The sequence below is a fragment of the Platichthys flesus genome, chromosome 22, assembly GCF_949316205.1.
Source record: "Platichthys flesus chromosome 22, fPlaFle2.1, whole genome shotgun sequence".
NCBI lineage: Eukaryota > Metazoa > Chordata > Actinopteri > Pleuronectiformes > Pleuronectidae > Platichthys > Platichthys flesus.
Window position 1 is genome coordinate 2,589,021 of NC_084966.1, and position 24,233 is coordinate 2,613,253.

Sequence of the window (24,233 nt, forward strand, 5' to 3'; positions counted from 1 at the left end):
CGCAGTGCAATCCACTGGGGGAACCCATGCTGTCATGTTCCGTCTTTTCCCATTTCAGTAAAAAAGACATCTGTCAGCTGAGCACTTTGAATAATAGCAGCTTACTTTATCTTTGCGTACCATTTGTCATTTTTGTAAACAACAGAAAAATGGATGACAACAATGTGGTTGTGTTTCTCTAATATCTCTGTGCCATCCGTGTTTTTGTGTCAAATCCAAAGAATGTGCACGGACATGATGAACAACCACGCTGTTGGTGCTTTTATTTATGTGCCATGTTGCTGAGAAGATCGGTGGGTAAAAAAAATCAGTATGATCGCAGTATGGTGTTGTTGGATTTTAATCTATCATCTGTGCCTACTGAGTAATATGCAGAGCTGGGGACACGCAAAGCTGAGCTGCGGCCAACAAGATTATCAAATGATCCAATAAAGTCTGGGCGGCAGTCGCAGACATGATCACAACGCGGCGAGCTCACCAGATGAAACGTAGCTGGGGCCCTGCAGCTTTCCAAAGCCTTCTCCACAGAGACGCACAGGGAGCTGACGGAGAGAGGGAGCCGGCGTGGAGCAACAGAGCAGGTCACAGCACATCAATATGAAAACCGGCGAACGCCCTCAGAGAAGGAGAAGAATCCGAGAGGAGTGCTACAGCCGCAGCGGCACACAACTCGAGACCTTATAAAAAACGACAGGGTTGTAAGTTACAGCCTCCTTCTGTCAGTAATTACAGTGCAGCCACACAGCAATCAAATCTAATGCATTGTAAATGATGAGCGAGTTGTTGCACGGAAACCATTAATTCTACATGAAAACGGGCAACAGGGCAACGCTCCCCTCCGCTCGTTTACTTCCTCATGTGGCAATTAAACTGAACAATACGCTCATTAGTTATTCACAAAGAAGGTCAAGTGAATAAGAATAATGTGAGACTCTACTGAGCCCCTGAGGGGAGAGGTGCTGTTGAGTCTGCCAAGGACCCGGTCAACAACTCCAACGACCTGCAGGGTTCCACTCAAAGGAAATGATGCTGAGAGATTTGTGTGCAAGAAATCAAATAAATGCTGAATGAATTCTGTGCAATGCCACACACACACACAGAGACACACACACACACACACACACACACACACACACACACACACACACACACACACACACACACACACACACACACACACACACACACACACACACACACACACACTTTATTTCCATTTCCATTGCAAATAAATGCATGATTTCTCAAGAGTGATTTCCTAATTAGGTTTGTAATATTTTGTACCGGCCAATAAGTCGTATCTCATAATTATTTCATGTTATTTAAGATTTCATGAAACAGTCTGTGTATCTAGCTGCTTTCACACGTGCACTGAACTCCAGAGAACCTCCACAGTTTCTCAGGATGACGTGTACATGTATAACCCCCCGACCCCCCCAGTCTTGACCGGCTTCTAATACGTGACAGATGCAAAAAGGAAAAATACTAAAGGAAAACAAGTATCTCAGGAAATCTGAGCTTCTCTGGACATCAAGGTACATTTGTCGTTTTCAAAACCAAATGAACCCTGGTGTCCAGAGATGTTCGGATCTCCTCTGGTTCCTATCACTGTAAACTCAATGTTTTTAACTTCGGACTAGACACTTGAAGATGACACATTGGACGTTTTGTCGGTTTAATCATTTATCGATTATCTGAATAATGATTTCGTAATTCCTAAAAACTTTCAATCGAGGGATGTTTGCACATGAGAATCGAACATTTCAGCTACGTCCCAGTGGTGAGGACAGCTGAGGCAACATCAGCAGCTGCTAAACTTTCTCTAAGTGATGTTCTGCCCGGTGACAACACAGCAGAAACAAAGGTGTTTCCAAGGTGATGGGTAAAATCCTTTGAGGTTCCCTGAGTGCTGATTGGTTGGTTGTCACACAAAGCAATCAACAAAACAATCCTCTGTTCAACTCTCATCCTGAAAGACGTAAGAGTTCAAGGTGGTCGGGGTTAATATCTGAACCAGGCCTGCGAGTCCTAGTTTCTCTGAGATTTTAATAGAAAGATCTAGAACTATTGATGTAGACGAGCTGACACTTCCTCAGACCCCAGAGAGGGTCAGTACAAAATAATTGGCAGATTGATCAATAATGACAGTAATCAATAGTTTGCAGCCCGAGCCACAACTTGAGAAGAACTGAGCTGTGATACTCAGAGGAACAGAAATGTGGATTTGATACAAATCAAACTTTATCTTTCGTCCCAGTTCAACCCCAGACCCCCCCCCCCCCCCCCCCCCCGGGAGTGAAGCGGTGTTCCAGTGGTGGTCTCCTCCCTCGCTCATTTCTCTGCTGAGAGAGAGAGAGAGAGAGAGAGAGAGAGAGAGCACTTCAACCAGAGAACCCCCAAGCGCTTAATTTTTAGCTGCTACGGAATTAAACTTTAATTAGCTACAGTCGATCTAATCAGCCACCGATGACGTTAATAGGAAAATGTGCGTGTCCAAAAAAAAAGAGTAAGGAGAGTATCAGCTACAGGAGTGTCGCTATGACAACCAGGAACACATATTTGTTCTCTTCTTCAGTATTTTGTTTTCAGGAGTTTGTCTTTTTCCTTGAAGACGTTTCACCTCTCATCCCTGCTCAGCTCTAACTGACGAGTGGGAGGTTGCACACACGTACTGAAGAAACCGGGAACTGGGAAACGGAGAATATTCACTGGTATTTCACAGACTTTGATGCAGCGACGGATATAAACTGGGAAACAGCCAAAAGTTTCTCCTTTGGTTGTTGTTGTTTTTCAGCAGAATCAATGTTCGCTCTTCAACTTTAACTTGCCTCGGGGGGGGGGGGATTCAGGAGGTTTGGTGGTGTGTGAAAAACTAAGTGTATAGTAGAATTGTTGGAATACATGTGTGTAATAGTCGTGTTGCTCTGCTACGAGAACGATGGACAGTTTACTAGGTCACTTTGAGGCTGCACCAACAAAATCAGCACATATCCCAGAGCCCACTGTGCACACTGCTCACAAGTCATAATAACGGTGAATGTGGGTGTATAACAAAAGCCAGAAGTGGTACTTAAAGCTGTTCTGGAGCCAGCTCTTACTGTTGAGCCACTTTAAAGAGCCGGGAATTCCCATCACTCAACGATAAGGCTAGAAAAGCACTTTTCAAATTGCCTATTGCCTTTTTTTAATGAGAAGAAACATAAAAAGTGTCAGTGAGGAGGCGTTAGTCTTAGTGATTAATGACTGACATGTTCTTACACGCGGGTTCACATGTTACAGGTAATCACGACAGACAACACAACTCCCAGGACGTCTACGCATCATTGTGTCACTGTCAGTCTGTGACTTCTGCAGCACAGCCCGACACAAGGAGAGGGTCTGGAGAAAACACAGTGAGAGCCTGCACAGTACTGCCAGTTGTGCAGTTGCATGAATATTTGAAAGCCATAGTCAGAGGTGACGTGAGACTTCAAGCACAGCTCTGTAGCTAACCGGTGCTTGAACATATAGGTGTGTGTGTGTCCCGAGCACGAGTAACAAACAACAACCCACAAAGTGACACACTCTCGTCCACATTGTGTTGATGAGAGAGACGGCGACAAACATGTAAGTGCATTGATATTGTGAACGAGTTAATAAGCCGCCATTCTCATGCACGCTCTTTACAAACGCCATTCATCACTGTCGGGTACTGTTTATCTCATGTGGGAGAACCGTGCTGCACCATAAATCCAATTCCAATCACTTCCCCGCACCGAAATATGATGCAATTAAGATGTGGACGCGCTCGGACAGGGGGGGTGGGCGGGTGGGGCGTCTTGCAGATTAATTTCAGCCACAGAGAGAAAGGCTTCAGTTTCCTCGCCCGTGCTACAAGTGAGCATGGCACAGCATTATTTAGTGTGGAACATTTCTAAAGATCGATTCCCTTGTGTCACACTGGGCCAATAACTCTGACAGGCTGGATGCCTTCACATATAAAACCCATTTAATCCACACGTGGGCTAAATGAGTTAAAACCGGGCCTATTAGATGCACACTCAGGGGCTGGCCTCCTCCCGCAGGACGTCAATAAGATGTAGTTTACAACACGGCGGTTATAAACAGCCTATTTATAGATATAAGGGCTGCGATAAGAATTAGAGGTGTTCAATAGTGATTTAGTGCATTTAGAAGAGAGGGTGAAAGTCATTGATTTCAGAGAATACAGGCGCCATGTGGAGAAAACTATAAAAGAGCTCATTCAACATATTGATCTTTAGCCTTTCTACGTCTGAAAGGACTAACATCCGTGTCACGAGCAGGAATCATGAACCGGCTGCACCTGATCTATGTGTCTGGAGCTTAAGTGACAGTGAATTAATCAAACTGAGGTTTTACAGTCAGGAGCAAAAACAAGATGAGATCTAAACCCACAGTGAGTTCTTCATTCAGCCGGAGCCACGCTCATCACAGCTGAAAGCCTCCATGTGTGCAGAGGACCCGTTTGAAGGCCGTTGTCTAATTGAGATTAAACCGCTGTATTTCTTGTCACAGGAGGTGAGGAGTACATTTCTGAAATTAAATGGACGACCGCCCCCCTCCCCTTGTCCCCTCCCCCTCCCTCCCTCTCTCCCTCCTCTCTCCTCGCTCCGCAAACTTGTACAATATCAGTATCTGGTCACGGGCCAGTGCGCAGCCTTAAATGAGAGAGTTTGGCAGGCCTGCCTGTATTAACGACCCGGGCGGCGTTGTGAGGTTGAAAAGCCACGGCGCTCACAAAAGGAGATGGGACTGGATTTCACCGTGGATAGGTGTGAAGGAGGAGTAGTGATGTAACCTCTTCCAGGAGGTGCAGTAATTCCCCAAAATAAAGAGGATCAGTCCCACAGGAGGGAGACGGGGTTGAGATCCGAAGCACTCGCGTCTCAAAGCAACTGTCAAAATCCATTTCCACAAATGAATTTCCAGAGGCTCAGCCTGACTGTTCCCAGCAACAAGAGAATTGTTGTTGTGACCCGATGACTATGAGGTACAATCCCATTGAGCAGCTTGTATCCCCCCCCCCACTCTCCTTTCCACTGCCCCCTTCACTTCCTTGGAATAAAGCAGCAGTATATCTGACGCTGGTAAAACACTCATCCCCTCTTCCAGCCATGGATTTAACCGCTTCATGGTTAGTGAGGTGGATTAGCAGCCAGATAAATCACTGGACTTGATATTAGTCTGCAAAGTGCACAATGCACAATGCGCTCGTCTGCTAATCTGGATCTACTCACACACACCACACACACACTCTTCGATCTTAGTGAGGACGCTGGGGTCCACTATCGTCCTTGTGAGGTAAAGCCCATGTGACCATATGGGAGGTCAGCCCTTTCCAGTCCAGTTGGTGGCGCACCCTTAGTTTGGTTGCAAGGGGGAGAAGAGGGAGATGAAGAGAGGCTGTGGGAGGAGACCCACCAGTACCCGAGCTGGGTCGTGATGAGAACGAGTACGTAGCTCTCAGCAGGAAGAGTTGATCCTGAATCTAATTCTAACCCAAGTCTCAAACAGCTCGTTGAAAGTGGGTCAGAAAGTGAGGACGGGCCAAAATGTCCTGGATTTCCCAAATGTCCTCACTCCATGAAGACAGATTCATAGTTACCACGTCTGCCAGTCCACTGGTGTCTCTATGGACGTCCCTGGTGACTCACTCATCCACCCATGTCCACGTGCAGCTCAAAGCTGTGACCTCCCTGACTGAACCAGGTTTAATATGTCCAGCTCCTGGAACGCGATGGGGGATCAGGTGCACAGAGCACCAGACTGAGCATAAGAATGGAGCCGTGGGCTTGTACCTTTGACTGGAACCAGTACACAACTCCCTGCAGACATGGATCCGGACAGGAAGGTCAAACCTGATCGTTACACTAAACCTACGGCCGACACTAAACTCAACTCAGACCCATTGACAGGGCGTCAGAAAGTGAGGAGCGGACAAATGACCTCCCTCTGGAACATCTTCTTTAAAGGTCCACACAGAGAAACAAGTTAAAGGCTTTAAGTTGATAGTTTTATATATTTGCAGGGTCAATAAAAATTGCATCATATGTTTCAGGAACATTGAAATCCAAGTCATATCAGACTAAACTGTATTTTAAGGAGATCTGAGGTCATCTGGTGATAATAATACTATGATGTTTGTTAGCCACAGTCATCGTAACACAAAAGGAATAACAACCCCTGGATGAATCCTCCACACACACACACACTCACACACACACACACAGACACACACCGGACCCTGTCGACTATTTGAAGGAGAACATGCACGGAACAGCAGATTTAGTCTGGAGGTGGTTCTCTGGCTCCTCCACTCACTGACAGGTCACAGCTCAGGAAACCAAAGCATCCAAAGTCCAACCTCCCTATCAAGTGAACACCTGCACTGGTTCCACTGGTGCCACTGGTCTGTGCAGCCTCCTCACTGGACTGTGTCACTAACTCTCCCAGCAGAGGTCAAACCCTGAGCAGCTGAAGCCTCCTGCAGAACCGTTCATTCAGTTTCACTTCAAGCACCAGCGTCCGCGCGGCTGCAGGAGAACGCGCAATTAGTGGCTCCACGGAGGCGCACGGACACGCAACACACACGTGCACGCACGCACACACATGTATTATTTAGGAGCACCTACCGGCGTCTGTCTCCGTGTCCGCGTCGACGCACCTTGCTCGCCGGACCCCGAGCTCCGTCCTCTCCGCTCCACACCGCGCGGCTGTGCCTCCGCTGCTCCGCTCCGTGCGCTCCCGGAGGTGGGAGGAGGAGGCGGAGGAGAGGAGCCGGCCAATCAGCGGCCACCTGACGGGAGATGGAGGAGAGCAGCCAATCACGTCCCCGGTCGAGCATGATGCTGCTTCTTTAACTTGTGGGGGGGTTGATTTTGGAGCGACTGACTGTCAGTTCATGGCCGAGCGAGGTGATGGCAACTGGGCCAAAATACAGACTCGTCCCGGTGAAGCTGCGGAGGAGGAGGGATGAGAGGACACCGCTTATTAAACTAGATGTTAATGCATTATGTGAATATGAGTTCACTGAATTAATTACAGACCTGGTTTATAGTTAATTAACATCCATCCATCCTTCAACCCATTCATCAGTCCTTCCACCCATCCACCAATTCATCTATCCACCCCCCCCCCCCATCCATTCATTCATCCACTATTTAAAGCAGAGTTAATGTATTTCATTGAATGGATGGATGGTCTGTGTGCATTGAAATAATTCGGTCAGTGTTTTATAAGCTTACAATAAAGAGTATTATTCCATTCTCTTCTATTCAGTGTACATCAAAGAAAACACAATGCTCCTCTCTTCATTAGATGTTTGATTTTTCTTTGCAGCGAGGGAGCAACCACCAACACACACACACACACACACCCACACACAATATGCAGCATTAAAGTGATTCCCAGTCAACCGTCCCAAACGTTGAAATCCCTGCTGCTCTCTGTTGGCCTATACGTGCTGTGATCCTTTCTCACTTGCAGCACATCTTCCAAAAGTCTTTTAAAAACATGAAATCTGTCTTAACAGTTCCCCCGACAGTGTTTCCTTTTTCTGCTGCGATGTAGGACAGAGATAACACAAACAGGAAACCTGGATATACATCCCTTATATGGAATACATGTTGAGTATGTGCAATGACAGCTGGAAGACATAATATATGGAAATAAACTGGAATATATTGAATGAAGCTTGAAGATGTACAAATTATTGATTCATCTTATTTTATGTCCTTGATTTGAATGTAAACCACTTTGAGCTTCATAAATAAAGTGCGTTATAATTAAAGTGTATTATCATTATTATATAGTTTAGTTAATAATATATGGAACATATGGAATGAACCTTGAAAACAGGAATGATAAAACCTTACCCTTTTTTTGAACTACCTTTTGCAGGTATGTACTTTATTTCTTATAAATTCATTCTAAATTTAAAAATAGTAAATGTTATACATCTATCACCAGATTGCATCACACTCCCCTCAAATACGATTTGAGCTGAATAATATATGACTGGGATTTATCAGATGTAATGAGCAGTAAGTGATGCAGCTTTGTTTGACTCAAAAGACTCGAGAGAACGAGCAGGTTATTGAAAGTTGAGGACGCGCGATTGGGAACCCGAGTCTTCTACTGGATCCCAGTGTGGACAAACCAACCAGTGGCTCTGCACAGGGCCCTTCCTCTTTGACGTTACCTGGAGGCCACCGTAGATTCTCTCACGTGCTTGGAAGTCAGCTTCCAAAAAGTGACTCCAAAGTGTGTTGACTGCCTCCTGGTGGTTGGCTGCAGTATAGATCATAAATCCCTCCTACTCAATGTTACTTGATGGGACACTTTTTGTTTAAGTGGTGATTTTACCAGTAAGTTTGGTTTTAATTAGTTTTTCTGATGCTACAATTATGTGAGAATATATTTCGTGTACTTTTTAATACAACGGGTTTAATACACAAACTGCTGCGAGACCAGAGCTGAACCCAGGTGTTCCAGACAGAGGCTGAAAGGAGGAGCTGCAGCAAAGGACAGTCTAAGGAAAGTGAGGTTTTCTGACCATTAGAGCATGAAAACCAGAATCCGAAGAATTCTCCGTGTTATTTGACAGTGAGTGTATTTATCATCGGTTCCCTATGTGTGTAAATGGACAGTTTGTCTGGGTTCATAACTGCCCTGCATGGCGGCAGATCAAACAAAATGTACAAAATTGAATGTTCTTAGGAGAGTCAGTGTCGTTAAAGGGACAAAAAAACAGGCCAATTTAAAAGATGCCAAACAGCATTTTATTAAAGGAAACTGAATTATTGATCCGGTGACACTTTCCAGCGACTGGAGGGACGTGTTGGCATGAACGACACTGACACTAAAGTCCAGGTTTTCCACTGCTGTTATTAACTTTGCAGTGTTTCCCCTCTGCAGCCAATTACGCTGTGTGTTCAAGCTGCAACTGAGAGGAGGGGGAAGAATCTGTCAGAGGTGACAAAAGCCACCTAATGGAAAAATCTGTAACTCCTACAACAGGCCTGCTCAATCAGTGGAAATCAATACGCCTTTTCGCCAAAGAGATCCGAGCTGGACTGTGTTATCTAGGTAGGCCATACATCAAGCCGGCCAGCCCCTCAAAGGGGACACGGCTAAGTACCATCACTACTCCGCCTGCTCCTGCGTGCGCCCACTGATTAAAAAGTCGTACACCGTTGAGTTCATGAAGCTTTATTTCAGGACATACCAGAAATGAAAAAGAAAAAAAAACACAAACCAAAGCCGACAGCCATTCGTCCAAAGGAAAACAGAGTTAATGCAAGTGGTTGAAAATAAAGCTCTGTTTGGGTCGGTCAGCCAAAATATATAGATATGCTTATTAGAGACATACAAGGACAAATATTCCATTTCTCTGCACGCCAGGTGCATTCACCAAACAAAGCTAGATATAGAAGAAAAGAGAAGATTTTTTAAACAGTACAAAAACACTCAATTAAAACCGAGCAGTTCTTCTCTCCATGGACACTTATGTGAAATGATATGGTCGACTCATCCTGGTTATTAAAGCGATGAGTTCAAGGGTCGTCGCTGTCGTAGTATCTGTTCCTCTTGATTTGCTCCTCCACTGTGAGGCCTTCGTCTTCATCGTCCCAGCCTGTGCCGCTCTCATCCTTCCCCTTCGCTCCTCCTGCTTCATCCACGCTTCCTCTCGCTTCTATCCCGAAATCCAAAAGGTCATCCAGCGCCGACGACGCAGGCATCTCCCCGGCGGATTGACCGAAGGCCTCAGATTTGAAATCCGACAGCAGGCCGGAGCTGCTGGTGCTCAGGACGGCGAAGATGTCCTCCAGGAAGCTGGACGTAGTGATCTTGGGCTCGGCGGCCTCGTCTCTGAAAGCGGACGCTCCCCCGGCTGTCTCTGTGAAGAAGGGAGTGTCTGTGGCGTCAGCGCCTTTGGCACCGGCTGGCAGGAAAGCGTCATCCCTCTGTGCCAGTTGCAGCACTTCGCCTGGCATCCAGTCCGACTCCTCACAGTGATCGGCTCGGAAGAAATCTGTAACCGGAGCTGGATCTGTGAAAGAGAGCGGCTGGTGGACCTCGTCCTCACTCAGCTCTTCAAACAGGACTTCCTGCATCTGGACATTATTACTGTTGTTATTGTTGGCGTTTGCGTTCAGCGCCTGTTCAGCCGTCGCCTCCTCATCTACTAACGTCACCTTCGCAGCCGCTACATTGCTCATTCCATCATTTCTTTCTTTCTCTACCTCCTTCCCACTCTCCATCTGCCCCTCATGTCCATTCACTTTCACTTCCTCCACCTTTTCTACACGTCCCTCTTCCTTCTCGCCCACAGCTCCATTCCCTTTGCTTTGTTCCCTCTCCGCCACTCCAGGGTGCATTTCAGAGCCCACTTGTGCCCCGGCCTCAGGGCCACCGTTTGATTCTTTCGTTTCTTGAATGTGAGCAACACTCAGCGGTTCCTCGGCGACCGCTGTTGGTGAAACCGGGGTCTCTTCAGACTTTTTCATGCTCTCTAATAAACAGCCACCCTCTTGTGCATGGTCATTTTCCTGGGATCCATTTTGTGCTGGAGCTGCAGGAGTATCGGTCTCTTTAAATGAAGGATTCTCAGGCGGATTCAGGTCGTGGTTCTCCTGGGCTGAGTCCTCCTTCGGGGGCCACAGCGGCTTCACCAACTTCAACTCCTCCTCCACGGTGAAAGCTTTCTTCTGAGAATCGCTTTGCGGAGGCCACACGACATGAATCTTACTACTGAGCTTTTTGTTTTCATCCACAGATTTGCTTGTATCACAATCATGAGTCGCTAATGTGCCGTGAGCGGTGGAACATCCCGAATCCATGACTTTCTTCTCAGGTGATGGTGATTTGACTTTTTCAGCCGGATTCTGCGGCTGGTTCTTGTTATTCCATAGTTCTTTGTGTGGTTTCTGTCCAAATCCCTCGTCGTAATTTCCTTTGGACTTGAACAGTTGCTTGTAGTGTGGTTTGCAGTACATTCGTCCATGGAGAGAGGCGTAGTTGCCAAGACTATTGAATGGAGAAGAGGAAAAACATCAGTTTAACATAGAACACGAAACAATGAGGATGCTTTGTGCTCTTGTTGTCGGTGCAGCTTCACCTTAGTTTGCCTCTGCAGTGTTCACAACGAAAGCAGTTCTTATGGAAGTTGTGTTTGTCTGCGATCAGCGACTCCATGGGGTAGACCCTCTTCCGACACGCCCTGCACACTTCGGACTCTGGAATTCGAGTTTTCTGCAAAAGGAAAAAGAGGTTAACGGTTTATTCAGCAGCTCCGGTTTCCCATTTATCTCCCAGGACTAAGGTCATTAGCTGCAAATGATGCCGAGAACACAAACAATCAGTTGGTGCATTTAATTACTAATGTTTCCCAGAGCAGTGGTCGTCTAACCGTTGCAGCATGCAGCAGTACAGGCTCCCTCAAAATCAGTGTGGACACAACAGTGACTTTTCCCTCACATAATATTTAAATAGAAAATAATGATGATGTTTTGAGAGAAATAGAGAAAAACACAACAAAACAAATATATAAAAATCAGCAAAATCACAACACAAACTGTACCAGCAAACCATTATAATGCCAAGCAGTGTTAGAATCAAACAAAGCTTTAAAATACTGCTACATTAGAAACATTTTATTCAAACATCCAATCTATGCATTCAGGTGTCATTCTATATATTTTAACTGTACATCAATATAAAAGTCTTGAACTGTAATGAGTGTGAGAATTAGAAATTTATATAATCTTCCGTTTGTCATTATTACAATAAAATCTTTGCAGGTTCACTTTGCTGTGTTGTTTCCTTCCTGCTGGAGACTTCCAGCTCTGAGCTGCTGCTGCTGCAGTGAACACAGCATCACACACCGGGCAGCATATATTATAAGACATATTAGTGTTAGCATCAGCTTCACACATCAGAGGACAAACAGGACAAAGTTTAACCTGTGAATGTTAAAAGATGTTAAAACACCCGGAGCCGTTTCAAACAAAACACATTCAAGGCAAATCAAAGGACATAAAAAACATGAGTGCTTCTTTTCTTTCCACACAATGCAGCTGAAGTGCTTCACACAGCGAGCGTGTTAACACACACCGTCACGCCTCATGCTGCACGCCGCGGTTTACCGGTCATCACGCTCTCCTGGTGGCGCCTTACGACCTGAGACGTCCTCTGCTCCGTGACACTGAAACCCAGGTTCTGGAAAACTCCCTGGCTCTCGGCCCACGACTCCTGGAAGCTCCTCAGCAGTTCCTCGGTGGAGGCCTCGGGGGGCACGCCCACCGTGGGAACGCTGCCCCTCACCACGTCGGCGTAGGACGGGGGGCTGCCGCGGGTCAAGGAGCTCCCAGAGTGCATCTCACTCCTCATCTCTGTCGACATGCTGCCGCCATCATCGATGCTGCAGAACTGCTCGGTGACCGAAGTGGTTTCAGAGTGACCGAGCGACTCGGGGACGCCCGACTCGGATTCTCTTCTCTCGATTTGCTCCCTCAGCTCTCGGGCCGCCTGGGAACTGTGCTCTCCGGTCTCGAACACGTTCTTTATGGCTTTAACGTTGAATGTTGGGATTTCCTCCGTCCTCGGCGTGTGCGGCTCGGCGTCTGCGTCCTCCGTGTCACTGCCCAGCCGCTCTGTGATCACGATAGGTTCCTTTCTGGCGTAGACTTTTGCTTTAGGAGATTCGAACCTGTTCACCAGCTTAGACAAGTCAACTCTGGGCAGATCCTCTTTCAGGATATCGATAATCACGGCCTCGGCGCTCTCCTCCGCATCCAGCCCCAGACGTTCTGGGATATCGATGGGATCCCTCCGCATGTACATCCTGTTCACCTCCGCCTTCTGCGCATCCTCAAAGAAGGACTTCTTGTCCCTGACCGTCGTCATTGAATCCCCAGTTTCTGCCACATCCCCCGCCCCCTGCTCGCTCCTCTCCACGGGAGTCCCCCTGTCCCCAAAAGGAGACGACTGCTCTCTGTCGGCGGCAAAACACTCAGGCGTCACCGCAGGGGGTGGAGGCGTGGCGTCGCAGGAGAGCTTGGGGGTGGTGTCCCGCAGCTTCATCATCTTCTCGGAGCGGCTCATGGTGGGAGAGGGCGTGGCCCGGCTCAAGGCGGAGGTGGGCGTGAACGACCTGCGAAGGGGAGGCGGGGGCGTCCCGATGGATTTGTAGGGCGGAGGAGAGGGCGTCACTCTGAGCGGAGAGTCCACCCTCCTGGACTCGATGCTGATGAAGGTGGGGGAGGGGGAGCGGATGCTCGCCAGCGGAGACGACACGCGGTGATCGACCAGCTCCTGCTGCACCTTGCTCTCCTGAACCGACCTTCTCTCCTCCACCACCTTCTTTTCAGTTTTGAACGAACTGAACTTTGACATCTTTGCCGTCGCTGCATAGTAAACTTTCTTGTCCGGTTTTGGAAGCACTGGTGGAGGCGCTGGTGATGCTGGTGGGGCTGGTGATGCTGGTGGGGCTGGTGATGCTGGTGTTGCTGGTGATGCTGGTGGTGCTGGTGATGCTGGTGTTGCCGGCAGCGGTGCGGGCGGTTCCTCTCTCTCCTCTTTTTCCTGCTTTTCCACGGCGGTCATCTTCTGCTCAAAAGATGTGAGCTTCGTTTGAACGATGTTTTTCACATAAAACAACATCTCTTTCAACTTTTTCTTGCTTTGCTGTTTAACTGCTATTTCAGCTAAGTTCTTCTTCTCCTCCGAGCCGATCAGCCACTCAGAGAACTCGCTTATCACCGTCCTGACAGCCTGGGAGTCTATTTTGCTCGGCGTGCCCTCCAGCTCCTTTATTTGAATGATCAGCTTCCGCATGACATCACATTTCTCTAAATCGGTGATTTCCTCACAATGAGCCTCGTCTTTATGACTCATTTTTCCCGTCCCTTTCACAGACACGTGTTTAGCCTCGCCTTTTGAAATCCCAGCCTTTATCTTACTTGTCTCCGTGTTTCGTTGCTGCGTCTGAACGAGGCGCTCGGTCACCAGCACCTCCTCGTGTCTGTGCACGCGCTCCTCCTTCACGCTCTGCTGACTGTGGGAGACAGACACGGGGCCTTGTCCTTGATGAGCTGCTCCAGATGTTATCTTTGTCATCTTAGGCACTGAAACAGTAACAGACGGGGACAGCTTCACCTCCGTCTCATTTTGGGGCGTCTGTTTACTCATCTTCACCTCCACTTCCACCTCCTTCGCAGGCGGGGTCACCTGCTTTATCTTCACCTCCGTTTCTGACGTCAGCTGTTTGCTTTCCTGCTTCACTTTGATCTCACTTCTCTGAGACACAACATGCTTCTCCTGATGTGAATGCATCTCACTTTTCACCACCTCCTTCTGTCCGTCTCCTTTCTCCTCTCTCTTCTCCGTCGGCAGCTTAAAGGTCTTCACCTTGAAACTCGGAGTTACCTTTGGGATTTTAGTGGGTAGAGAAGGACTCATTTTCCCCTCCTGTGTCAGAGGCACATTAATATTCTTCACATCTTTAGCTTTCAATGTCACCGCCGCCTGGCTTTGAAGATTTTCCTGGACGGTGGAGATTGACTGGGCGCTGAATTCCTGAACGGAAGAAGTCACATTGGAATAGGACTGGATACTGGAGGCCTCATGATGAGACTGAGAAAGATGTCTGGTCGCTGTTTGATTAACAGCCTCAGCCGAGGCGAGGATCTTCTCTGAGGATTGCTCGCTGGTGATGTGCTTTTTTTCCGAGGACATGTTGGAGAATGCAGCAGCGGATTTCTTACTGGCCACTGAGATGGAGGGTTTGCTCAGAGGGATCTGTGAGGGGGTCTTCTTCACAGGTGTGAGCTCAGTTTTGGAAACAGCCTGGACCTCTTCTGCCTTCTCTTTGCTCTCCTCCAAGGCCACAGACGCCTCAGAGGAGGGCATATTAATTGGAGGAGAAGTGGGGGTGGTGACGCTGCTCTTGTCCACTTCCTCTTTCTCCATCATCTGCTGGCGGAATCGCTCCTCTGCCAGCATGAGGGGGGTTTTGAACTTGCGGGCGTAGGCTCGAGGCTTCGGGGCCGGGGCCGGGTCAGGAGGGGGGGGCAGTTTGATTGGGGGCACAAATGCTTTTCTTTCTTTTTGCGCTGGTTTCACAAGCGGGACGTTTGGTATTCTGGTCACTGACACAGTCGTGGATTCAGACTGACTGTGTTCACTGGTTTCGATCTCCTGCGTCGTTTCCTTTTTCACCTCTTGAACTGTGACCTCCTCCTTGGCAGCTGCTTGATTGGGCGGCAGCTGAGGTGGAGGCGGTGTCGGCTGCTTCTTCTGCCATTTGGGTTTGACTTGCACAGGCTGCTTCTGTGTTTCCGGCTGCTTGGGCACTTTGAATAAAGGCCTGCTGATGATGGGTTTGCCCAGCTTGCTGGGAGGGGGCGGCTGAGGCATGGCGTTGAGCTCTTGCTGCGAGGGAGGTGGTGGGAGGAAATCTTGGCCGCTTGCAGATGGCGGAGGTGGCGGCGGAGGAGGAGGGAGATAAAAGTCAGCCTCAGACTTTGTGCATTCCACGGGGGGTGGAGGTGGCGGAGGTGGGAGGTCGCTGTCCGTCATGGGGCTGGACACCGGGCTCTCCAGCACGGGAGATGGCGGCGGAGGGAGGGAGAGCTCGGACTCTGAGGGTGGGGGCGGTGACGAGGGGGGAGGGGGGAAGTGAATCTCTGGCTTCACCTTTTTGATCACTTTCACATCGAGGTTGCAGCGGTCGCTCTTCGTACTTTTCATGTTTCCCGTCACAGATCTGCTCTGCGACGTGGACACTTGCTCGGACACTTTCACATTCTGCTTCACAGTTTTCTCCGTCACCGTCGTCTGCACCTGTCTGACCGTCTTCGATTCACATGTTTGCTTGTTTGAAACGTTTGTCTGGGACGTGATTTTCACGTCTCGCGTCACATCAGCTGCCCTCGTCTCCGTCTGATCATTAGTTTGTTTACTCTTGATCACAAAAGGCTTTGGCGGCTGTACTTTCTGAGCAGGCAGAGCTTTCTGCTTCGGTTCCTTTGTGCTCTTGAGCTGAGAGGCCCCGGTGGAGCTGTCTGTTTTGGCTACAGTAACAGAGAGGCCCTCTTGGGTTATTACCTGTGTTTTCACTGATTTGCTTTGGTTGTGCTGCTGCGTGTGCTTCTGTGACTCACTGCTCTGAGAGAGGTTTTTCACAGCGGGGGCAGGATTGACTGCTGCACTCTCACTCCCGGATTCGTGCACACATTCAGGCTCCCCTTGCTTTCCAGTTAATGGATTCTTCACGGGCACTTTTGCTTTCTTGGGAGAATGCATATGTTTTGGTTTTGAATATTGTTTTCTCTGCATGAGACACTTAATCGCTCCTTGAACGTCGCCTTTCAACACCTCCTCTTTTTCCAGCTGCGACGCCTCCTGTCCTTCGTAGAGAGACTTGATGGATGTCTTCACGTCTCCCTCGGTGCTTCCCCTCCGCTGCATTCTGGAGGACGCTGACGGCTCGAGCAGAAGCTGGATCGTGCCTTTAACGTCTCCCTGCTCGCTCACTTGATGCTGGTAAATCTTCTTGTCGCTCGACGCCTCGTATAAGTTGTGCACGGCGGTGTGAACGTCTCCTTTCACGATCTCCTCCCTCTCCACCTCCTTCACAGCCTGCGTCGCCTCCTCCAGCGACTTCAGGGTCCCTTTGATATCACCTGGCACTAAATCCTCCAAGGTCACTTCTGTTTTAGTGCTTGCAGATTTCTCCAGCGACACGAGAGCACCTCTAATGTCTCCCCTGACGATTTCTGGCTTTTCCATCTCTTTGGCCTGATGCTGCGCCTCCTCCAGGGATCTCAGGGTCGTTGGTATGTCTCCTTTCACCACCTCCTCTTTCTCTATCACCACTCTCTGATTGGCAGCTTGTGTTAGTGAATCCAGGGCTGCGTTCAGGTCACCCTTAACGATATCCATCGTCTCCAGGTTCCTGAAGGTCACTGACGGCTCCGTCATGAAGACTTTAACAATGCTGTGCACGTCCCCGGGAACTATTTCCTCCTCCGCCACTGTGCGGCCAATCTGCTGCTGGTTGTTCCGCAGCAGGATTTTGGTCTCTACGATGTCACCTCCTATGATGCGCTCCTTCTGCGCCTCCTCCAGGACCACGTCAGATTGGCTCTGGAGCTGTTTCAGGTAATCCAGCGCTCCGGACTCGATGCACGTGGAGTAGAAGCTGACGTTGCCCCTCTCCGTTTCTCCGACCTTTATCTTCTTTGAGTCTTCCCCACCTGAGTTGGAGAGGAGGCGGTGAAGCGTCCGGCTGACGTTCCCCTGTACGATATCCTCTTTCTCCATGCTGGCCCTCTCGCCTTTATTCAAGAGGGAATAGATAGTCATCCTCACGTCGCCTTTCTCATCCTCCTGAATCAGGATGCCACGCTTGGAGGAGCCCTCGTTCTTGAGCAGATTGTTGATGGCCTCTTGAATGTCACCGTGGATAATTTCCTCTCTTTCAACATTGATCCCTCGTTCCTGGCTGAACAGCTGCTTCACCGTGGTGTCGATGCTCCCTCGCTCCTCCACGTCCACGGTTATCCCCCTCTCCGTGCCCTCCCTGCGGTTCAGGAGGTTCATCATGATGTGGCTCAGATCCCCTCTGATAATCTCCTCTCTCTGAATTTGTGGCACGTCCTGATTCATGAGTTTGAACTTGGCCATGCGAACATCACCGATCTCGTCGGCCTCGATGAGGATTCCTTGTGAATCCACCATTTTCTGACAGTAAAGCTCCTCCAGCGTCTCTTTGACGCTCTTGCCTAATATTTCTGTCTTCTCCGTGCTGCTCTCGTTGAAGTCGTGGAACGGCGTGGTCTCAAACAGCCACGTGGTTGTCTTCACGTCGCCTTGTGGGATTTCCTCCTTAGTCACAGTGAGCTCGGTGCCGTCGGCCTCTTTGATGCTGTCTAGCGGCTGCTTCTCAAAGAGCCACACAGACTGTTTGACATCCCCTTTCATTACTTCCTCCTTTGTCACTCGCTCCATGCCATCGTACTCGACGCCTTCGCCGTGGATCTCATCCATCGTGCGGGTTTCAAACATCCAGGTGGCAGATCTGACGTCGCCCTTCTGGATCTCGCTCACGCTGACGGTTCTGATGAACCTCTGAGACGCCTCGTCGGCCTCGAACCGCTGCGTGTTGGTCTTCACGTCGCCGCCTTGGATATCATCGACTGTTTTTGACCTCACTTTTATTTCCTCTGTGATTTCATCCAGAGGCTGCGTTTCAAACCTCCATCTGGCGGAGCTGACGTCTCCTTTGTTGATGCCTTCCTCAGTCACAGCTTTGATAACATACACCTCCTCTGAATCTCTGATGGAATCCAGCGGCTTTGTTTCAAACAGCCAACGCGCCCCCACCACATCCCCTCTCATGATCTCCTCCTTGGTGAGCGTAGTGACTTCATGATAGTGACCCTCCTTGTCTCGGATGGCGTACAGCGGCTGAGATTCAAACATCATGGTGTAGTTCTTTACATCCCCTCTTTCCATTTCATCCCTAAAGATACTTGTGAGTCTTGAAATATCCGTCTCAGAGGACTCCTCTTTGATTTGATCCAGAGAACACGTCTCAAAAGTGAAGCGACTTCTGCCCACGTCTCCCCCCTGGACGTCGGTCACAGTGCGAGTCTCCTTCACCTCCGTGACGTCCTCGTGGATGGCGTCCATCGGCTGGTTCTCAAACATCCAGGTGCAGTTGACCACGTTGCCCTTCTGGATGTCCTCGGCCTGCTGCGTCTTCAGCCTGTGCATGGTCTCCCCCGAGGTGGAGCTCATGATGTCCGAGGAGCGATTCTCGAAGATGTACTTCATCCGGGAGACGTCGCCTGACTGGATGTCGATTTCCGTCACCCTCCTGAAAGAGCTGCTGTCCTCGCCCGTGAGGTTTTCCAGATTCTCCGTCTCGAAGAGGAAGCGCGCCAGCCGGACGTCTTTTCCCTGGACGTCCTCCTGATTCACCGTGCATGTTTTCAGGATGGTCTCAGACTCGGTGTGATCACGTATGTTGTCGAGCGTCTGCGTCTCAAAGAGCCACGTGCACGTTTGGACGTCACCTCTCTGCACCAGCTCGGCGCCCGCCTCGCTCTTCTCCGACTTCTCGTACAGAGCATCCATCGGCTGAGTCTCAAACAACCACCTGCACGTCTTCACGTCTCCTTTTTCTATTTCAATGCCCTCCTTAGTTTGATCTTCTTCATCCTCGGATTTACACTTAATGTGATCAAGCGGTTGGGTTTCAAACAACCACTTGGCGGTTTTAACATCGCCCGCCTCCATCTCCTGTTTAGAAATACCTTTAATGATCTGAAACTTATTGATGCTGTCGTCGAACTCGTCGATGGGCCGCGTCTCAAACATCCACCTGCAGCTGCGTACGTCTCCTTTCACGATCTCCTCCCGCCTCACCGTCCTCACCTCGTGGTAATGACCCGAGCTGTCCTGCATGGCGTACATGGGCGTGGATTCAAAGAGAACTCGGTTGGATCTGACAGAACCACTCGTGACGCCTTCAACCTGAATTTTCTGCGTCCCTTCACACTTACTCAAATCCATACTTTCAAAGCGCTCTTTATAGTTTGTGACGTCTCCCTTATCGAGAGCTTCGATGTTCACTGTCCTGGACACCTCCCTCCTCTCCTCTCTGATGTTCTCCAGCGGCTGGCTCTCGAACACCCACTTCTGATGCCTCACGTCGCCCTTCTCCTCGTCAGACGCAACCATTTTCTGAAGTTTTCCCACTTCCAGCAGCTCTTTCAGATTCTCCATGGGCACCGTTTCAAAGAGATGTTTTGCTGATTGAACGTCGCCCCCTACGATCTCCTCAGAGGACAGAGGTTGAGCGTTGGCGTTGTCTTTCAGCGTGTCCATCGGCTGGGTCTCGAAGACCAGACAGTGTCTCCTCACGTCTGCTCCGAGGATTTCCTCCTTTTGCTTCCTGGAGACCTCCCACTCTTCATCCTTGATGGTGTCCAGAGTCTTCGTCTCAAAAAGCCATCTGCCTTTATTCACGCTGCCTTCAGCGTTGTCCTCCATGGAGATGCCACAGATCAGCTTCACCTTCGCAGGGTCTTTGTTGATCATATCCAGAGGCTGAGTCTCAAACATCCAGCGGGACGTCTTCACATCCCCTTTCTCGGTCTCCTCCTTGCGGATGGTGGTGATCTCCAGCATCTCACCTGAATCCCCCCTGATCACGCACATGGGCTGGGTCTCAAACATGCGAGTGGTCGTCTTCACTTCCCCTTTAATCTCTTCCAACTCCGACTTCAGGCTCAGGAAGTGGCTTTCCTCGATGGTTTCCGTTTTGCCGAGAGAATCCAGATGCTGCGTCTCGAACAGATACCTGGCAGTTTTCACATCTCCTCCTGTGATGTCCCTGGCGACGCCATCATCCGCCTCCTGCTCGCCCTCAATGTAGATTTTGTTCAAGCAATCCAGCGGCTGCGTCTCAAAAAGCCACGTAGCCGTGCGGACGTCACCTCTCGCCAGATCAGACGATTTCTGCTCCTGCTCGGTTGAACTCTCGGCCTCTGTGCTGAGAGCATCCATGGGCTTAGTCTCAAACATCCAGGCCGTGTATCTGACGTCTTTGCCAGCGATGATCTCCTGCTGAGCGATGTTCCTCACCTCGTTCTCATCTGGGGTGTCGTCTTTAATCGTATCCAGCGGCTTGTTTTCAAACATCCAGCGCATGGACTGAACTTCCCCTTTGAGGATCTCCTCCCAGTCCACGGACTCCCTGTCAGGGCTCGAGAGTTTACTCGAGCCGTTGCCATCATTCTCAAAATGATAGCACACCTGCTGGACATCACCCACCAATTCTTGGTTTTCCAGGTCCTTCCTCTGGGCTTCGGTGAGCTGACTCAGGAAATCTGCTTCCAGGTTCTTGCGGACCTCCGGGTGGATGTGTTTGTAGAGGCGCTTCAGCTCGGCCATGCTCTTCTGTTTGAAATATTGCTCTTTACTGACTGTGTGCTTGTGTTGGGAGGCTGCATCCGGAGGCTGGGAGGAGCCGGCGTACTCCGGGACTTCCTGCAGAAAGTTTGAAGGGGGGGGAGGGAAATGCTCGGTCACCTCATAAGCCGCTGATGCAGAAGACGCCACAGAGGACGCGGTCTTTACGGTGGAGGACGTGTCGTAGCTCGTCACAGCTGAAGCTCCGGAGGACGGATTCATCGGCGCCCATTGAAACTCCACGTCAACCTTCGGTGCATTTTGGTTTGAGGAAAGAAGGACAGTGAGGAACCGTTAGAAAATCTGACATTTTTCCATACGCGGGTCATGAGAAGGACTGAAAATGATTCAGGAATCTTAACCTGAAATAACAAGTTTACATGTTTTCCACAAAGCACCAAACAACAAAGTTAATTTGAAAATAAAAGCACGAAAACAGACGCGTCTCCAGTCAGATCTGTACGTTTTCACTTGTGAAGGCTCCCGTAGTAATTACTGACTTGATATAGTGAAATGAATGAATATTCATTGAAGATCATTTCCACTGCAGACAGTCATGTGAGTTCTTGTTTCAGTCCGGGGGATTTTGCCTTTTTAAAGTTTCAGACTTTGGCTGTGTAATGACATGAGGCCTTTTATCCGCTCCAATTTATTTCCCATCAACTGGTGACACGCGCAATTTCCTTTTGATGATTTCATGATGGGGCCCCATATTCATAATGATACGATGCAAGAAAAGCTCCCAAACTGTCGTATATTTAGATAAACAGACGGCATCATTACCTTAATTTCCTTTGCTGGTGCTGCTTCCTCAATGGTTTTTTCATACTGCTGCTTCAAAGCCTGAGTGGAAACCTTTGGTGGGTCCTCTCCTCCGACAAGCATAACTGAATTAGACACCAGAAGAAGGCTGCTTCATTAAGTCATTCGTAGTGAGGGAGCTCAGGGGGATGGGGAAAGAGAAATAAATAATTTCATTAAAAACCTGAGTAGTTTTCATTTTCTGAAACCATGCAGCGGTGATTGCCCAATTTCCACTTTCCAATATTTTACCTTCCTGACTCTGCCCTGATTAGATTTGCAGCTATGCAATGAATAGGAAATCATCTGCACTCCCGACTCATTTTCATAGCTCATCCCTTATTCAGCCACGGTGGGAACAACCATTAATATACAGGACACAAGCAGCGCTGTGATAAAAAAAAAAACGGGAAAATTACAATATAAAAGGCAGGAGCAGAATAACCTGTTTCATTGTAATGGTTCCCATAACTGCCGGCCACATTGTTATGGTGGATTCTTTGATCGTGGACCACCTGTGAAAAGAAAGAGGAGAACATTAGTATATGAGCCGTGCTGCTGCCTCTGCTTGGAAATACAAGCATAAGGCAACATTTCTAGATAAAATGCAGCATAAAGTCCTGGGGGGGGGGGACGCAACACGGTACTTTTATTTCAAAACTGCACTTTGTGTCTGGGGTACTTCTACTTTTACTTGAGTAAAACAACCAGCACCTCTTGTTGAGTGTGGAGGATTCCAGAGGAGGGGACGACTTCTCTGGAACTGCTTTTCACGATCACCTCGGAGGAGCTGGACACTTCCTGTCAAACATTAAAAAAAAGGAATATCATGGTTCTTATCTATCTATATCCACGATTTAACTGAATTATCGATTTCACGTTTTCACTCAAAACCCTGAGCTGTTGCTTGGACAGATTTCTTCAGCTCGTCTCTTGTCTCACGCAGCCTTCATACATGCTTGATAACTTCTTCTCTCTACCCGAAGCAGCAAAATCAAGGATTTCAAATAATGAAAAACTACTTTTGTCAACGCCTATCTTGAATACATAGGACAAAAACATGGAATATGGAAAATCCTCCCAATGACAGCATGACCTCACACAAACACCCTCATTCATGAGGGCACAAAGAGCTGCTGTGTTGTTATGGCCTTGTTATTGTGAGCAGTAAGAATCAGCTGCAGAGTAGCTCATTTCTTACTCCGTGAAAAGGCTTCATAAAATCCCTGTGTGGCTGCTGACAAATGCTTTTCCATTACCGCGCTGTTTCCTAGGGAACTACAAAGTTTCTGTTTCTCAATAACAGAGGACGTCAGAGTTGGAGAGAAACGGCAACAGATTACAACAACTATATAAAACTGCATTTAGCCATTTCCTCCATTCACGCAATGTGACGAGGAGGAAAGACATCGGAGCTCGTATCCGCTGCGGTTAACATGAAAGATACATGGAGGCTGGGTGGGTGTGGGGGCGCTCTGTACTTCTGAATCCACTTGTGTCAGTGTAATGTCTTCACTGATGTATGAGCAGTTTTAAAACAGGGCTCAGGATATTACACCTGTGAGGAAACCAGAGTGGAAAGTGGTTTTCCTGCTGCAGCACGGACGCATAACTCCATCACAGTAACACACTCAGACACTCCCCAAAAAAAAGAGAAAGAAGTGATGTAAAATTTAGCATTCAGTAAGATCCTCGTGCACTCCACTTCCTGCCTGAATGAGCAGATGGGGGGGGGGGGGATGGAGGCATGGAGGGGCAGTATTGACCTTACTTCACTGAGATCCGGACACATCCCAGGCAGCTAATGCATTCTGGCAGGTTCCCCACGCGCTGCATGACAGTGGCGGATAGACGGCCCAGTTCAAGGTGCCCTCTTTGATTTGAAGACGCAATCAGAGCCAAGTTTTTCCAGTAAAAAGCTGCAGTGTTTGCAGAAAGGTCCCCCTCACCTGTCGCCTTCAGTATATTTGACGAATCATGGTCTATGTGACATTTCCACACACATGACACGGGAATGTGAGTGAGCGTGGTTACATTCTGACCTGGACGGATTTCTGCTGGAAGTGAAACTGGGTGACGCTAGACTGGGCCGATGAAGACGTGAACTCCTGGTTCTCAAACTGTCTCTTCACGCTGGCCAGGCCGCCGGGCAGTGAACACGCCTCCGACTCCTCCATCATCTGTCGGCAGAGCAGAGAGAACACATGTTACAGCTGATACATGAAACACACTGGGATCAGTTTAAAAACTCTTTCAGATGATTCTCAGACTTGTTTCTTTAAACTGTGACACAAACGACCCCCCCCTGCAGGACGAGGAGGACAGAGGGAGACTGTCTCATCTGTATGGAGCAGGCCGACTTCCCCCGACAAGATCCTGGCAAGAATCCACACAGATTATTTGATAAAATAATCTCCGTCTGGGATTCT

At 48.9% G+C, this 24,233-nt stretch overlaps 2 protein-coding genes across 3 annotated transcripts in view; both read right to left on the reverse strand.

Moving 5' to 3' along the window:
• LOC133933708 (beta-1,3-galactosyltransferase 1-like) overlaps nucleotides 1-6,719 on the reverse strand; it is a 69,888-nt gene extending 63,169 nt beyond the window's left edge. For both annotated transcript variants that reach the window (XM_062380893.1, XM_062380892.1), the window contains exon 1: nucleotides 6,654-6,719. The gene's annotated coding sequence lies outside the window, so the exon portion shown is untranslated. The remainder of the gene's footprint in view (nucleotides 1-6,653) is intronic.
• Nucleotides 6,720-10,909: 4,190 nt separating this feature from the next.
• The window catches only part of xirp2a (xin actin binding repeat containing 2a), a 37,069-nt gene continuing 23,745 nt past the window's right edge, over nucleotides 10,910-24,233 (reverse strand). Inside the window, exons 4-11 of the mRNA XM_062380190.1 lie at nucleotides 23,847-23,984; nucleotides 22,519-22,605; nucleotides 22,250-22,319; nucleotides 21,787-21,890; nucleotides 14,689-21,252; nucleotides 12,168-14,655; nucleotides 11,141-11,274; nucleotides 10,910-11,049 (exon numbers count right to left, since the gene is read on the reverse strand). Coding sequence (XP_062236174.1) covers nucleotides 11,180-11,274; nucleotides 12,168-14,655; nucleotides 14,689-21,252; nucleotides 21,787-21,890; nucleotides 22,250-22,319; nucleotides 22,519-22,605; nucleotides 23,847-23,984 — 9,546 coding nt within the window. The 3' untranslated portion in view covers nucleotides 10,910-11,049; nucleotides 11,141-11,179. The remainder of the gene's footprint in view (nucleotides 11,050-11,140; nucleotides 11,275-12,167; nucleotides 14,656-14,688; nucleotides 21,253-21,786; nucleotides 21,891-22,249; nucleotides 22,320-22,518; nucleotides 22,606-23,846; nucleotides 23,985-24,233) is intronic.